Source organism: Podarcis muralis, chromosome 1 (assembly GCF_964188315.1).
Source record: "Podarcis muralis chromosome 1, rPodMur119.hap1.1, whole genome shotgun sequence".
NCBI classification, from domain to species: domain Eukaryota; kingdom Metazoa; phylum Chordata; class Lepidosauria; order Squamata; family Lacertidae; genus Podarcis; species Podarcis muralis.
Window position 1 is genome coordinate 92,027,179 of NC_135655.1, and position 14,464 is coordinate 92,041,642.

At 41.6% G+C, this 14,464-nt stretch overlaps 1 protein-coding gene across 6 annotated transcripts in view; it reads left to right on the plus strand.

Annotated features, from left to right (window-relative positions):
- The window catches only part of KALRN (kalirin RhoGEF kinase), a 427,958-nt gene that overhangs the window by 246,393 nt on the left and 167,101 nt on the right, over positions 1-14,464 (plus strand). For all 6 annotated transcript variants that reach the window (XM_077935013.1, XM_077935010.1, XM_077935009.1 and 3 more), the window contains one exon: positions 3,934-4,446. In XM_077935013.1, the coding sequence (XP_077791139.1) occupies positions 3,934-4,446 (513 nt within the window). The remainder of the gene's footprint in view (positions 1-3,933; positions 4,447-14,464) is intronic.

A 14,464-nucleotide genomic window follows, 5' to 3' on the forward strand; every position in this document is an offset into this window, starting at 1 on the left:
AAGTGAAAGAAGCCGTGATCTCTGGTCTTAGCATAATATGTTTCTCCTTCATCCTAGCAGAAAGGAGACAAACAGCCAATAAATGTATACCTTAGTGGTTTACCATGATGTTTGAACAGGGTCACTATCTTATGTACATGTTAAAGTGTCACACCCCGGTGATCTCATAATATCTTCACCTTTCTTCACCTTAGATACTAAGGTGGAAAATGAATATGTCATGACTCTGGTGTGAGGGTGTCTGTTTCCTCACTTAGTCAACAGGTTGAAAGTGGACCTGAGAGAATGTGGAAAGGGAACTATGCTACTTAATCATGCACTGTATTTCACTTCCCAATTCCTCACATTTCCTTGTTCAAAATGCCAGCTATCTGTCTGGATGGTGGTTGCCCAGGTCCTTGTTGTTGGCTTCCTGAAGATCACTGTGAGAATAGAATGTTGGGCTAGATGAGACTTTTGTTTGATACAGCCGTGCTCATCTTATGGTTTTTTGGGGTGTTGTTTTTTTATCATGGTCTCTCCCCAAAGCTGCCCCTTAGTGCTACATGGCTTGGATTTTAAAGTGCATTTTCCTTCTTTGCTTGTACTTTAAAATCAAAGAGGCACAGTTTTGCTGAGACACTGATAGCAGCCCAGGCATTCAGCATAGGCTCAATCCAGAGCTGGTGAGTGAGTGGCGAGCCAAAGTGTTTTTTGCCCACACCTTAGGTTAGGGGTTATAGGGCCCCTAGACCTCTGCCCAAAGCCCAGCCCTAAGAGCACCATTGACTGCTGCCAAAAAAAATATATGTATATAAAATTAGTATTGCACTGCACAGAAGAAATGTTTAAAATTTATAGCTATCACATCTTATTCTTAAGAGTTATCAACTAGTTTGTCAATCAAGTTTGAACTTTTCTTGTCCGAGTGAAAGTCACCATATTTATAAGCTGGAATTGGTGTGGGTGCAGGGGAGACTCCTCTTGGGGCAAGAGAGCCTACCTCCTTTTAAAGATTTCAACCTTTTAAAAAGCATCAAATTATAATATACATCAGTTTAAGCATCCTACAATATGACCTTATACAGATATATTGTATTATTTCCAATTGCTCTAATACATCTTCTCCTTATTTGGCAATGGATGTCAGTAAAGGTCAGTGGTGCAGACCTGAAAATTCTAACAAAGTGCAATATCTGCGATCAGCGTTGGGAGATGAAATTGTTATTTTCTAAAGTAGTGATGTGAAGTGAATCACCTAGTCTAATTCTTGGAAATGCCCCAACTGCACAGTTTGCTTTGATATATTCCATGTTCTCATTGCATTGGAATCAGAGGCCTACAGTAAGGCTCCCAAAGTGGCACATTCTGTTCTGGTCTTCATAAGTAGCCTCCCTGCAGTGCTTTAACTTCTGTAGCAAGAGCTAGGTGATTAAAAAAACCGCCTCTGTTCTTCTTTATAAATTGTCATTCAATGCCTACTAATAATTAAAAAAGAAATACATGTACATAAAACAGCAGGAGAAAAAGACAGGTCAAACTGCAACCAAATTACAATGCAGAATAATCCAATACTGACATGAAATTTCACCAAAAACCTGGAAAAATAACCAGGACCTGCTGCTGAAAGCTTAGTAGCATCAGTGCCAGTTGTATCAGAACGATGGTGCTCAGACTGAGTTCTTGCCAGATGTGCCTCAGGTTGCCAGTTCTGGAACTTTTGTTGGTTGAAGACTTAACAAGCACATGTCACAATTCTGTATGCTTTGGTGGATAGCAGGGAGAAATAAACTGTACAAATGGGAATTTCAAAAGACAATATTTTTAAATTGTGGGGATTTTTAAAAAAACTAGAGCTAAAGTGCAGTACAGTGGGCGCTCGGGTTGCAAACATGATCTGTGCGGGAGGCACGTTCACAACCCACAGCATTCACAACCTGCAGCGCTGCGTCTGTGCACCCATGGGTTGCGATTAGCCGCTTCTGCGCATGCGAAAAGTGTGATGTAGTGCTTCTGTGCATGTGCAAGCGCCGAAACACGGAAGTAACCTGTTCCAGTACTTCCGGGTTCTGTGCGGTGCACAACCTGAAGCATCTGTAACCTGAGGTATGACTGTTTAGTGAGTTTAGAAGGAATGGTGAGGTATAGTTATTTTAAATGTAGCATTTTGGGTAGGGATAACTATTTGCACACTGTCCAAGAATCATTGCAAAAGAACTGGAAAGTCATCAAACAGTGTTCTAGGATACATGGCCAGGCCCTTACCTTCATTTCCAAAACTAATAATGTAAATGACCATCTATTCCAGGATTTCCTGTTTTTTTATTCCAAGTTAATTTTTACTGCCACAAACTCATTTGTGTCCTTAACCAACAAAGACCACATAAATTACAGTGGTACTGTTTATTGAATGATAGTCAGTTTCTCCCAGGGCATCATGCTAGACCTAAAGTATGGCAAACTTCAGTGCGAACACTTCTTTAGCCATAAACTTACTGGGTGGCCATATGCAACAAATTCTTATCTCATGGCCTAACTTATCTGTTAAATGGGAATAATAAGTACATACCAGGATTGTTGATAAAACGAAGAAGATAAAGCTTGGAAAGCACATTGTAAGTTTTATATAAAGTAATAGTTTAACTTTTTTTTCATTATGACTCATAGGTAGTTCTTTTTATCCATGGCAAGTTCTTCTGTAAATACCTCAGTGGCATTTAATTTTTACATTAATTTGGCTTAATCATATTTAAAAAGGGTTGAAAAATAGCAGCCATATGGAAGCCTGTGTGATCTGCCTGTGGGAAAAGCCAGTTGGAATAATCTGAAAGAAAATAAGGAGCAGTGAGATGTGTATTTTGGCAGGGTAGAACACCTGCTTCCAGTCACACGCCTGAAACCTATATAATGGCTGTATAATTCAAATAGCAGAATCCGGTGTGATATCATATATCCACTTAGGAGAACATTCAAGCCAGAATAGCTAAAGGCAATGGGGAAGAGTTGTATTTACAGTGATACAAAATACACTCTTTAGTTTGAAGGGATATGTTGTGGAAACATTATTCCCCACCTTCCAAAAAAAGAACTTTCTAATGATCACTTTAGATTAAAAAGAACCAGTGATTCAAGAAAGGTTTGCTGCTGAAAGTAGAATCAAACGAAAGCACAAGTTCTTAAAGTTTGTGCAGTGATTATGAAGTAAATGTAGACCCGGTGCTCTTTAAAAGGCTCCCTGCCCCCAGTGAAATGTATAAGTTAAAAAAAGCCCATTAACTCAGTATCCTTTTCATAAAAACCCGATGTGTGGTGCCATTGGCTGGAACATTGATGTTGGATATGAGAAATCTGGCTTCAGATTCCAGCTCAGTGGGCTTCCTTCAGCAAAATCACATCTTGTGTCCTGAATGCATGCTTCCACAAGAATGTCTGCAGTTCAACTAAAATTGCAGCAAGCTCATCTTTGTATAAACCAGTATCATGTTGTGCAGAGTTTGATGCATTAGCTGAATGTTACCACCCACAAATGAAATATTCATGGACTTTGCACATGAGTACTTGATGCTTTATACTCAGCAACGACACTGAACAGTAGATTACCTCAACCAGACATACCTCAAGATCTCAAACAGTAAAATGGAAAGTAAGAGACACTTGCTGTATAGAACTGTCACAGGAAGCACTGCAAAATGTTTGTGCAAGAAGTCTGTGGGGAATTAATGGAATTACAGTTGTGTTATTACAGTTGTTATTCTCTAAATGCTGCCATGACATCTCTGAGTTGTGGATGGTGGGGGAAATTCTTACCCGTCCTGGCTGTCAATGTTCTTTCCCTCCTACGACCTACCTTCCCATGACAAATAGCTAGATAATTATAATGTTTAGATCCCAGTATTGCAACATTTCTCATTCTTTCACTGATAACACATTTCTTTTTTTTTTTTATGCCCTTAGACAAGCATGGTCTCTGTTGAAGGCCTAGCAAAACTGGTGGATCCCTCCCAACTAACAGAGGAATTTGAAGGATCCTTGGATTACAATCATGATGAATGGATAGAGTTGAGAGTTTCATTGGAAGAGTTTTTCAACAGTGCCATCCATTTGTTATCCAGGCTAGAGGACCTTCAGGAAATGTTGGCTAGGAAGGAATTTCCAGTGGATGTGGAGGGCTCAAGAAGACTAATAGATGAACACACGCAGCTCAAGAAGAAAGTAATTAAAGCTCCAGTAGAAGAATTGGATCGTGAGGGCCAGAGGTTATTACAATGCATACGTTGCAGTGATGGTTTTTCTGGTAGGAACTGCATTCCTGGCAGTGCAGATTTCCAAAGTCTTGTGCCAAAGATCACCAGCCTTTTGGACAAGCTGCATTCAACTCGGCAACACTTGCATCAGATGTGGCATGTCCGGAAACTGAAACTAGACCAGTGTTTTCAACTTCGACTTTTTGAGCAAGATGCAGAAAAGGTAAGGGGTAGTTTTCTTCTTCTTCTTGAGTATTACTGTGAAATCACACGGCAACATTGTAGCCAAATATATATGCTTCTGCAATTAGCAACATGAGGAATTAATCGGGGATATAAACCTCAAGTTGCTAGCAAATGTATTTTATGTGACTTGTAAAGCAAAATCACTGAACTAATTGTTGGAAGTAGCAAGCAGTACGAGAGCCAAGAATAACTCACCTCTGGCTGTTCTGAAGAAAACTGATCTGCTTTGGATATATACAAGTAGATGTAAGGCACCCCAAGTTAAGCTTTGCTGCTTTCCACCAGGCTTTCTACCAGAACTGGTTGATGTGTTGAGAAGGTGTAACCAACTCAGGAGTTTTAGTCAGGAGTTTATTTGTGAGAAGATAGAAAAGGAGATATAGGAAAGGAAGCAATAAGTGAGCTGCTGAGGGAACTGGTGTATATGCTAGCTGTAGTAGGCTAGCTGTGGCAGAAGCTTATTCACAGAAGTATAGCCCCAGCCATGAAGTGATGGATAGTATAATTATCTAAAAATGTATTTTAGCCATGATGGGCAGGGAGGTCAATATATTAGTTAGGTGTCAATATGTAATATGAATTGCCAGAGACGTCCCTTCTGCTCTGAGCAGGTGGTGCTGATGGTGCAGCAGTGAGCTGGGAGTGGAGTGGTTGCTCAGCTCCAATAGGTGACAGGTGGCTGCTGTTTTTTCTCTTCCTCAATCCAATGGCCAGCACCAAGCACAGGAGATGGTGGTTCTGAGAGCCAGTCAGATCTGAATGTGCATTGTTCCAGAAAAGCCCACTGAGGCACAGCAATGGCACTACTCACTCTAGAAAAGTATGATTTATTGTAGCAGGAACAAGGGATAAGCTCAAGTGCTCTCCTCCCCTGGCTAAAGAGATTTCCTAAATGGTTAGGCGGATACTGTGGTTTGACAAACCAGGCTTCAGTTTTCTATTTCTTAGAGATTATTAACCTTACATAGATGGTGGTAGTCAATTGGATTTTGGTTTCTTTCAGGCTTGCAACTAGAAACCAGTAAGGAAAAAATGACATGTGGTTTTCAGTTCAGGATAGAACCAGTCAGTCTACAAAGTCATAATCTGCTGAGCAGCACACACATTTGGTAGAAATCAGGGGACTGGGAGGTAGCAATCATACTAGGAGCTTCTGTCATCCAACTTCCATAGAAAAACTTGGTTTGTTTAGCTTGGTTAGTTTTTGGTTTTTTCCCTTCCAGCATGCAGAGAAGAAAAAACCCAGGGCCTCTAGGATTCCACAGGTGCAAATGAAATTAATCTATAGAGAGAAATTGCAATCTTCTTGTGGTTGAAGTCTAAATGCCGTGATTCAATTAGGTCAACTGTGTTGCATTCATTGCCGAGCAATAGGAGGCGGTTCACGTAGTGTGCATCCCCCACCACAGTGATGGCCTGATTAACTCACATTAGGATCTGCAGGAAAGATAGTCTCAGGCTTTGCTATTCAGATTAATTCCTTACCTGAGAGAAGGACAGATAACTGCAGTTCTTGATTGTGTCTCTGTTGGACAGCAAAGTAAGATAGGGTTATTTAATCATAAGAAAAAGCATAGCATTTAACTGTATCAGATATTGTGGTGATGCAACCCACAGCCAGCATAGTTTTTCAAAACAAGGGAAGGTATTGGAAATATTCAAGAAATGCTGATAAGTTTGGGTAGTGGTGGGAGTTAAAGGGAAGGAAGGGGCAGGGTGGATGCCTCATACTCTACTGGAATAAGCACACTACGGACAGAAAATATTTATCAGCCTACATACTGTCTGCAGACCTTCTGGAAATACTTAATGTTGGCATGCATCCTGGTTTTTCTTTTCTTTTCTTGTGGGAGGAATTTCTCAGTTATTCCACAGCAATCCCATGTCAATATCATTATCTCAATGTATCTGAACTAAGAAAACTTATGTGGCAGTGAGCAACCAGCTCACCACTACTGTTAGCATGGCTGGTACTTAGCATATGATCCAGACCATAAGAAGCATGTTTCTTCTCAGATGCTTCTTTCCCCCGTCTATTTACTAGATATAAATAAGAAGGATAAATAATCATTCATGGCAGTAAGTAGAGGGAATCATGCACTAACACAACTCAAAATATTTCATAAAATGGAATTTTATGGCATGAAGAATAGTGTCTCAACAATCCTCTGCCTTTGTGTTGAACCATGACTGGGGGAAACCCTGGTTCAGATTTCTGCAGCTTGGGTCAGTCACATTCCCTCCAGCTGCTGTTAACTCCCAGAGCTGTTGTGAGGGAAAGCATTAGGGGAGGGGATCCTCACCTCTGTGAAAGAAGGGCAAGATAATATAATGTACCGTATTGGCCCAAATATAAGCTGCACTTTCCCCCCAAATTCTGACAGTGAAAAGTTAAAGTGCGGCTTATATTTGTGACCTTACACTGCCGGCAAAGCGGCTCCCCCCCCCCCCCGGAAGCAGCGTGGGGCAACGCCACCCGCCTGCCACTTCCAAGCCTGCCCTGAGCCATTGGGGGGGAAGGGAGGAGGCCACTGGCAAAATAGTGTGGCTCCCCCCCACCCCCGAGAGCTGCCTGGGAGTGTGGGGCAATGGCGCGCTGCCTGCCCGCCACTCCCAAGACTCCCCCAAGCTGTCAGAACGAAGGGGGGAGGCAGGTGGAGGCTGCTGGCAAATCGATGAGGCACCTCCCCAGGAAGCAGCCCGGGTATTGTCTTTTTCTCTTTCCCCCCTTCAATTTTAAAGGTGTGGCTTATTTGCGGGTGCGGCTTTTATTTGGGCCAATACAGTATTACTTAATAATAAGCCTGAAATTGTTACAGGATGATCCTTACAGTATAATCATGAGAGCTGATGAACTAGCATGGCATTTTATAATATATTGTGCTAGAATCCTTGTATGTGGAAGAAGGCTATTGAAGTGACAGTGGGTCTCAAGAAGAAGAAGAGGAGTTTGGATTTGATATCCTGCTTTATCACTACCCTAAGGAGTCTCAAAGTGGCTAACATTCTCCTTTCTCTTCCTCCCCCACAACAAACACTCTGTGAGGTGAGTGGGGCTGAGAGACTTCAGCGAAGTGTGACTGGCCCAAGCAGCTGCATGTGGAGGAGCGGAGACGCGAACCCGGTTCACCAGATTATGAGTCTATCACTCTTAACCATTACACCACACTGGCTCTCCTTTAATTCCAGTACTTGTGGAGGAACTTCAGTTAGTATTACTGCATCAACAGACCCCTGATAGTAGGGTAGCAGAGAGAAAAGCTCCTGAGCAGTTGAAGCTGACTAGCTTTAAATTTTCCCGCATAAAAGCCAGGAGATCCGAGTGCCTGTTGAAACAAACCTGAAATGTTCCAAAGTGAGGGGAGAATACACAATGCATGAGGTAGAAGATGCTAATTATTGGTACTGTCAGTTTGGAGGAGGCAGAAGCTGGCTGTCAGCCAGTCTCAATTGAGAGGGAAATCCTGAAGTGAATCCCTAGAATGAAACAAGAAAGGGAACACCAGCAGTTGACATCCACAAGATACAGTACTTCCCATCAGGGCTGCCAGGAAAAGGTAAGGCAGACCCTTGCTGTATGTGACACACAAGGAAATTAAACACAACATGCCTGTAGGCAGGCTGCTTACATTGAAGGGGGAAAAATGGAATTGGAAGGAGTGGAAATGGAATTGAATAGATTAAGTTGGCTAAAGATGTCTGGACAATATAAGCTGCATGCAGGGGAAGCCAAAGTGCTTAGAGTACTTTAACAAGGAGTGGTGCATCCTACCAAACTGCTGATCATCAAGATCTTCTGGCCCCATTTGTGTTTTCAAAGCTTTCACAGCCTCTTCTGAGACCTTATTTGGGAGGCTAAAGAAGAGAATGCTTCAGGAATCTAGGGAAGAATTGTCACTAGATTTTTTTTTTTTTTGTAAGTTTAGAGGAACATCCCTTTTTAGGATTTTTAAAATATAAATTTATTTATCATTTCCCAACAAAACATACAAAACCCAAAATAACATCAAGTTGACTTCCCCTCACCCCATCTGTGCTCCCTTTCGTTTTATCTCTGCTACTGCATTTCCACAATAATTGAGTTTTCTTTACTGCTCATTTTACATTAACCTTGCTAATGTTTTCAGTTGTTTACAGTAAATTTTCAGATTTTCAGTCTTTATTAAAGATTCTTTCTTCCTGGTTCCTTATTCTTCCCATAAGTTTAACGGTTATGGAAGCATCCTTCAGACAAAGGTTATCAGAAGGCCATGTTCTGGCAATTTACCAGGGCAACAGTAGCTCACAATTTGTGGTGCTATCTTCCTCTAAACTCCTGCGAACTAATCTGTTACCTCTATTTATTGTAGATTTCCACTTTTAAGCCAGAATACCAATGAAAGCAAAGGATCACCAGAAAGGGAAGGTGGTAAATTAAGGGAATTGTTGGAATCCAGCAATGGATGACAGAGATGGGGATTTACTGTAGGAGAGCATGGTGCACAAGAAAACAGTACTTTGTTGTCGTTTCTTTGGGGAAAGGCATTTGGACATTCAGGGACAAATGCATTATCATACTCCAGCCTTAACCATTTCAAGTATTGCTTCCTTTAGATGCTTCATGAGCTATAATAAAATGGCATTACACAGCTGATGACAAGATCCTCTTTGCTAATAGGAAGCAGTTTATTTTATTACAGTCCATTAAGTGCAGCAGTAGTAAGTGTCCCTGAGCAAATGGCAAGTGTGTGTGTGTGTGTGTGTGTGTGAGAGAGAGAGAGAGAGAGAGAGAGAGAAAAGGATTTCCTGGAAATAGATTTTGGCTCGGTTTCTGGAAGGAATAGAGTTCAGCAGCACTTATCAATCAATAGAGTCATATTTCTTCCCTTCTCTGTTATGTCATCTTGTAAAAACTAAAGAGTATTTTAAAAATGATATAAGAACAGGAGTTTTTCTCTTCATTCATTCATTTGGCCATTGGTTCTGGCTACTTTTAAATATTGCAAGTCACTTAAATATTGCAGTTCTCTAGGGAGAACTGTGTTCAAATTCCAACACAGCATTGGGTATACTGATATTGTTGGCATCAGTCTGTCTCAAGAGACAATGGAGTTCACCTCCAGGGTGAAGTCAAACTACTGGAGAATCACAGCACCTGCTGTGACTGCAGAGACCGGTAACTCATAATTGTGTTGTTTTTGCTGCGTTAGCAACACTGAGGTAACCTCTCTGGGGCATAAGCCTGGGCAATTTGTACGGAGGTCCTGGAGATAAACTGGTATACATGGATATATATTATATATCTGTGTTGGTTGGATGTTCGTGTATGTGCTTCATATATATAATATCAGAATTGTAAGTTGTGAGAAACAACAAAAAAGAGAGTTCTTTCTAGACCCAATTGCCCTTTCCCTTATACCTCCCACCATATTGAAATGAGGGATGCCATAATGAGGCAGATGAGAGTTGAAAATACATAACAGTAGTTTATGTCTTTCACCTTTTTGGCAGCTCATTTTCCTGTTTTCAGAGTGCTTATTCAAATTGAAGCTTTTCAGGTAATTTTTCCACCCATTTGAAATAATTTGAATATTCCCCGTCAAACTTCTGTGCATGTGAAAGAGTGTGGTATCCTCTCACTTGGTTGGAGCCTCTGTTACAAGTATTGGGAGCAATTAAAGACATTGCCTTGTTTTTTGCACATCCACATCTATTTATAATAAGTGCTGCAACAGTGATGAAGAGACTACAACTGCCACTCTTTCAAAAGCTTAGAGCTCAGGCAGTCCTATCTTTTTTTCTTGCGTTAGTATCATAACCTTTGCTTATTGCAAAACCAAAGCTCTCTCAGGGGCTTACTATATCCTTCTGCAAATATATGAAAAGGAGGCAGAATGCTGGGGGGGGGGGTGTGTGATTTGGAGGATACCCTTGAAATGAAGGCTCTAGCACTCCTAGAAGGAATGTTATAAAAGTTTAGGGTTGGCATTGGGGTAAAGCAAGGTTCTTCTGACTTCCATGGTGCAGCAGGCAAAAATTCAACAGGTTAAGTATTTTCTAATACAGAAATAAAATTGTGTGAAATGCTTCACCTTTTCATATTCTGTCTCTCAAACATTTTATTATGTGTGCGGTCACTGATTTATTTTTGGGTCCCTCCATTCCACCTGCAAAAGGGAACACAAATATGTATCCTCATTTACAAGTGGGTTGCAGGGCCCAATCCAGGTATACAGTACTGGGCACACAAATAAACCCTTTGGCAACCTTGACTGGGGGTTTGTCTTTTTAGAAGCAGAAAGGCTTGTGGATGTGGCAAACTGGACATTGAAAGCTATAACCTCTGGTTCCTAAGCTAGCATCCCACCTAGCATCCCTCAGTTTGTAAACCAGGCTACCCTACAAACTCTTGCTAACAAAGGGCCAATCCACCCCTTCAAAGCAATATAATATACAGAAGAGGAGTGCAAACCTCATGCAGCTTATTGCTTCCTAAGAGTTCTTCCCTCAGGGGCTTAAAAACATGCAGGAGGTCAAACTTTGACCTGCTTCCTCCAGACTAATTACAAGTGTGAACACTGTTAGTAAGTCATCCATCTTTGTTTTATTCTGGTCACTTCTGAGGAGGCTTGAACCATTCTCCTCTTTCCTTGAGGAAGCTGGCTGTGATGAAGCTTGAGAGCCCTTTGCTTTACTGCTGCTGCTGCTGCTGCTGCTACTACTACTACTACTACTACTACTATTAATAAAATTTATACAAGACACTTTATCAAAAGATCTTAGGGTGGTGTACGTTAGAAACACATTACAAAACATCATAACAAAAACACTCAAAAAGCATACTGACAGACAGCCTAATAGTAAAATAATCACAATATTAACAGTACTCTCACACATACTTTCACAGGCCATAGATTATTTAGGCCTGGGTAAAGAATAATCTTTTTGCCTGGCTTCTAAAGACTTTTAATGATGGTGCCAGGCGAGTCTCTCTTGAGAGAGCATTCCACAATCGGGGAGCCAAACACAGCAATGTTTTAGGCGGAATCTGAAGTTTATATCCGGAATGCAGTGCTAGAGTGGAGAACTCAGGTTCACCTCCCCACGCCCACTCCTGCCATGCACATTACCACAAACCTCTACATTCTTGTGATTCTTGTGAGATTCTTTCACACAAATGACATACACCAGGATTCTACTTCTTCTATAGAATACTATATGGATTCAAATGCAGTGTAAGGCAGCCTTTCCTAATCTTGGGTTCTCACATGTCATTAGACTACAACTACCAACACCCCTGACCACTGACCATGCTGGCTGGTGATGCCGGTAGTCATAGTCCTGAGGACCCAAAGTTGAGGAATGCTTGTCTAAGGAGTGTATGCAGCAAAATCATACCAATCCACATTTTCTGAAGAAAGCTAGGTTTTAAGTTAGGTGGAAAACCTCTTTGTCTCCAGACATTACTGGACTACAACTCCCATAATCCCTTGCTAGTTGGAGCTGATGGGAGTTGGGAGTCAAGTGACAACTGGGTGGCTACAGGTTCCCTGCCCCTGTTCTAGGCCCTATATTTGACTTAAGGGTGACATGTTCCCTACTCTGCTCACTACCCTTCTGATGTCCATGAGCAGATCATAACTGATCTTTCAGCTTTGGAGTGGCAGCTCACATGACCTCCCATGTGCTCACTGCAGGTAAACAGAAAAGAGAAGGGAACAGGAGTGTTTACAGCACTGAGAGGGAGGGTAAGATTAGTGCAGTGCATGAGAGGTTGCAGAGTGTCCAGAGATGTTCAGAAAAAGCCAATGATTTATCAACACCGTGTCACAACTGAGAGTAGAAATCTTCTTAAAGCAATGTCCCTTGATTATTCCAAGGGAATCACTCATATGGAGAATGTAATATGTGACCTGGGTCCTTCATGGATGCAGATGCTGCTTCCCAGAAGTGATTCCAGTGAAGACAGCAGCTGAAAAACATACTTCCACAATTGTGGGAACTGCTGCTGGGAAGCTACAGCTGAATCTGTGGGGGTTCTAGGTTGCATGTTTATGGTCTCCACGTGAATGCATTCCTAAAGGCAGTTGGGATGCATTATACAACTCTGTGAACTCTCTTGTAAGCAACTGATAATCCACCCCTTTCTGTTTTTCCCTCAAAAACTGGGTGTTTTTTTTTTGCTTCCCCCACCTCAGCAACTCAGTTACAGCTCTTATAATTTTAGTAGCCTAGATTTCCTTCAAAGCATATGTGGAGCTCAGACTGGTAACTGGATTGTAAAATCTGAACATGCTCTTTGGTAGATAGATGTGCCAAATTGCCTCCAGATCTCTCAAACTGTAGAAGCTTTGGATGCTGTTGCTTTCCTGAACAGCTATCCAGATTGTAGTCTCATTCCTCTGGGTATCATTAGCATTGTGAACAATGACTTCCCATCTTCCAGCCACCTGCAAAGAACTGTGTGTATGTGTGCGAAATAGCCAGCAAGTCAGCCAGGTCCTACCAGATTGGTCTTTCCTCTGATTGCCACTGAGAAGAGAAATAAAAAAAATCCTAGCTGCACACAATTGGTGCCCCTAGTTGCTTGCTTGCTCTGACTCCAATGCAAACCTGTGCTCATTTACTTGGGAGTAAGACACACGGACTTTAGTCAGACTTCTGAGTAAGCATACATAGGACTGAGCTGCATGGCAAACAAAATGCCTGTATTAGATGTCCATACAATACTTGTCTACCCCGTACTATAGCTTCTTCCCAACATAATACTAGACAGGAACCATTCTGTAGGTGATTAGAAAACAGACAAAAGCTGTAAACCTATGCATCTTTAATTTGGTTTAAGTGCTATTGCATATAATTCTGTTGAAAGATGTCCTCTGTTTTGACCAATGTGTGAGGAATAGCAGTGAGCTGAGTGTGAAAGCACAATAGGCAGTGTACTATGACCTCATTTTTGATTGACCTGTGATCTTACAAGGCACAGAAGGATAGAAAGCTTAGAAAATTCCAACTACAGTAGTACCTCGGTTTTCAAACGTAATCTGTTCTGGAAGACCGTTCGAGTTCCGAAATGTTCGAAAACCAAGGCGCAAAGGGCTGTCTGCAAATTCAGTTGTGAAATTTGAAAAACACGCAGCAGAAGCCATTCGACTTCTGAGGTGCATTTGAAAATGGAAGCATTTACTTCTGGGTTTTCGGTGTTCAGGTTCCGAACGGAGACGTTTGAGAACCGAGGTACCACTGTACTTCTATCTTTTAAAATGGTTTTTATTTTTGGTGAAGTTCATGTGCATACATGAGGAACCCCCCCCCCCCCAAATAAATCCACATGTACAGATTCCTGAAGCATCATATGTGGCAACAATATGTGTTTCATGTTGTTCTAGAGTACAAAAAAGACACATAAAGCAACAAAATTGAGAATATCTTTGTTGACTTCTTTTTATGTATTACATGTATTACAACTCCCCTGCCATTTCCGGGAGTTAGCAGTTTTTAAATTGTTGCAGTTGTTTTGGGTTGCTGGTTGTGTTCAACAATGCAACAGCATTTAAGAAATTGTAACTGAGTAGGGCCTGCTACAATTACAGAGAGCAAAATGCACCACAGAAAAGGCACAGGAAAGAAAATATGATTTTCTTTAATGACTTCTGGACTGCCCCCCACCCCAAGCTTGCCTCATTGTCAGGCTCCAGCGTAGAAGTGGAGTTTAAACTTTGAATCCAGATCACTACAAAATAGGCGGTTTGAAATTCACCCCAGAAACAGTGGAAGCATGACCAGAGCTTTGGGGGCACTGCGACTATGATGTAGAATGGAACATGGGGGGGGGGGGCACCAAATTTTGGCACAAGGCACTGCTGAAATTTGAGACCCCAAGGTCACACTGGGTGTGACGATCCAAATCTGAAAACTGGAAAATCAGGGGAATATTCTGCTGTAGGGACCAAAACAACAGGGTAGTTGTATAGAATGTGCTAGGCCTTTGCTTATGCAAGTTGTTCCTCCCCTCT